Here is a 2,115-nt window from a genome sequence, read left to right as displayed (position 1 = left end):
GCGGCGTCGCCGTGCCTCCTCCTTCTCGTCCTTCTGCTGCTTCCGTTGCCCCCGCACAACGCAGCCGTCGGGGCAATAGCTCCTGGCACCCCAGTGAAGGTGCTGCTGATGAAGCGAAATGATCTTGAACAACTCACCTCTATGTCCATCGCTTTTTGCGCTGGCGTGCATGCGTCGCTGAGGGCGCACAACTCCACGGCTGCGGGCGACGTTCGGGTTGAGATTGTCGAAAGGGAGACTGATTTGGGCAAATACCTCACCGTCCTGGAAGACGCGATGGAGAAAGAAAAGGACATTCTCACTCTTCTGGGCCAGTTCGGTGATACTCCCGTGATGAGGGCGAGTTCGGTCTTGTCTCGCTATGACCTCGTCTCTTTTGCCCCGTTCACTAGGTCGAGTGCGGTGCATGGGTGGAACCCCAACGTGTACTTTGTGCGCGCTGACCCTGCGGCCGAGCTGCTGGCACTTCTCCGCTACGCCGTGACTCAGCTGCGGGTGCTTCGGCTTGGCTTAATGTATCCGCGGGGTGCCTCTTTTGGCGACAGCGAGTATGGGCAGGCCCAAGATGTGCTGTCGGCGATGGGCTACGAGTTCTGCGGCGTCTTCACCGTGAAGGTATCTGCGGATGGCAAGGACGACCCTAAAGAGTTCAACGATGCGTGGAAGCGGTTTGCTGAGACTCGGCCGCAGGCTGTGATTATGCTTGGCTTGCCGATAGACGACACCGAGAAATTCATTAAGAGGATGCTGGCGGACAGGCGCACCGCCGGCGCGTACCTGCTGGCTCCCATTGTGCTGCAGCCATTTCTTTTGGAAGCGTGGCGTGCTGCCGTGGCTGATGATGGTGTCAAGTTTGTGCCCGGGCAGGTGATCACGACGGGGACGAACCCGCTGGCAAAGGACAGACGGCACAAAGTCATCCGTCGCTTCCAGGCGGCGATGCGGGATTACCTGAAGAACAGTGGGCAGAGGGTCTACAATGACACGGATTATTTCCTCAACAATGACGGTGACGGGGAGCTGATGGTTGATGGGTGGATTGCCGGCGAGGTGCTGGCGCAGGCGCTGAGGAACTGTAGAGGGGTGAGGGACCGCAAGTCGTTCATGGCGTCTCTCTTCAAACAACGCCGTTATTTGATCGACGAGCTTGTGATTGGCGAATACGGTGGCGAGTGCGAAGACGAGGCTGCAGCACGGGGCGCCGCCTGCCGCTGCAATCAGGGCGGCCGCGCGGTGTACATGAAGCGGTTCGTGGAGGGCTACCGAGCGCAGGCAATTGAGGAGGGCCTCACGACGTTCCCTGCATCAGATTGTTACGGTTCATCGCATAACGTGCCGCCGGTGTTTATTGGGGTGGAGTTTCTTATGAATGACAGCGTTGTTGCACAACGTGCCTTTGCCGAGTTGAACACCGGGTTGCTCTGGCAACTGCAGGCCATAGAGCCTCGTGGGATGAAGCTGAGATCAACATGGCCTCTCTTCCCTCCGCTCTTGCGAGCGCCCGTGCTGCTCTGCAGTCGGAGATGCAATCACGGCATCTTCATGGGGTTGTGGGCGTTGTGACGGAGGCGATGCTGGACGTGGAGGGTGTGTTCTTCCTCGACCCGCTGCAGCTCGAGCCGCGGCTGAACAGGTTCCGCCGGCACGTGATCTACCAGTTGCCGACGCTGGAGCAGCAGTTCTTCGTGCTGGCGGAGTACCTCCGGGACACGGGTGTCCGCGCGGCGCACGCGGTGGTCCGCGGCGAGGAGGCGGCGGCGGTCGCTGGTGACGTTTGGCGGGTCGCTGCGGTCCGCGACGCTGCTGGCCGGCGGCGACGCGCTGGCGGAGCACCTGCCGGAGGCGGGCGACGTGTTCGTGGCGGGCCTTGCGGCCGGCGACGTCGCTGCGGTGGCGCGGCACGTGGCGTCGCACGAAGACGTGCGCGTGTTCGTTCCGTTCTCCGAGTTTGCGCTGCTGCACGCCGACTTCGTCGCCGCGTTCGGTGGCGGTGCAGCTGGCGCCGACCGCGTTGTGTTTTGCGACGAGCCTGCCGCACTGGGACGACGCGAACCCCGACGTCGGAGACCGCCCAGGAGTTCCTCGCCGCTGTGCCCAACGCCACGCAACGGACGC

The 2,115-nt window shown here is 62.2% G+C and overlaps 2 protein-coding genes across 2 annotated transcripts in view; both read left to right on the top strand.

Moving 5' to 3' along the window:
• Tco025E_08776 (receptor-type adenylate cyclase) overlaps positions 1-1,563 on the top strand; it is a gene marked incomplete at both ends in the record, with an annotated part of 1,593 nt that extends 30 nt beyond the window's left edge. Inside the window, one exon of the mRNA XM_029375619.1 lies at positions 1-1,563. This exon is cut by the window's left edge and continues 30 nt beyond it. Coding sequence (XP_029224282.1) covers positions 1-1,563 — 1,563 coding nt within the window.
• Positions 1,564-1,571: 8 nt separating this feature from the next.
• Tco025E_08775 (adenylyl cyclase) overlaps positions 1,572-2,115 on the top strand; it is a gene marked incomplete at both ends in the record, with an annotated part of 1,613 nt that continues 1,069 nt past the window's right edge. Inside the window, one exon of the mRNA XM_029375618.1 lies at positions 1,572-2,115. This exon is cut by the window's right edge and continues 1,069 nt beyond it. Coding sequence (XP_029224281.1) covers positions 1,572-2,115 — 544 coding nt within the window.

This window comes from Trypanosoma conorhini (genome assembly GCF_003719485.1).
Source record: "Trypanosoma conorhini strain 025E chromosome Unknown Tco_14.4_contig_00872, whole genome shotgun sequence".
NCBI classification, from domain to species: Eukaryota; Euglenozoa; class Kinetoplastea; order Trypanosomatida; family Trypanosomatidae; genus Trypanosoma; species Trypanosoma conorhini.
The sequence above is the reverse complement of the archived record's forward strand: the minus strand, read 5'-3'. Positions and strand labels throughout refer to the sequence as shown.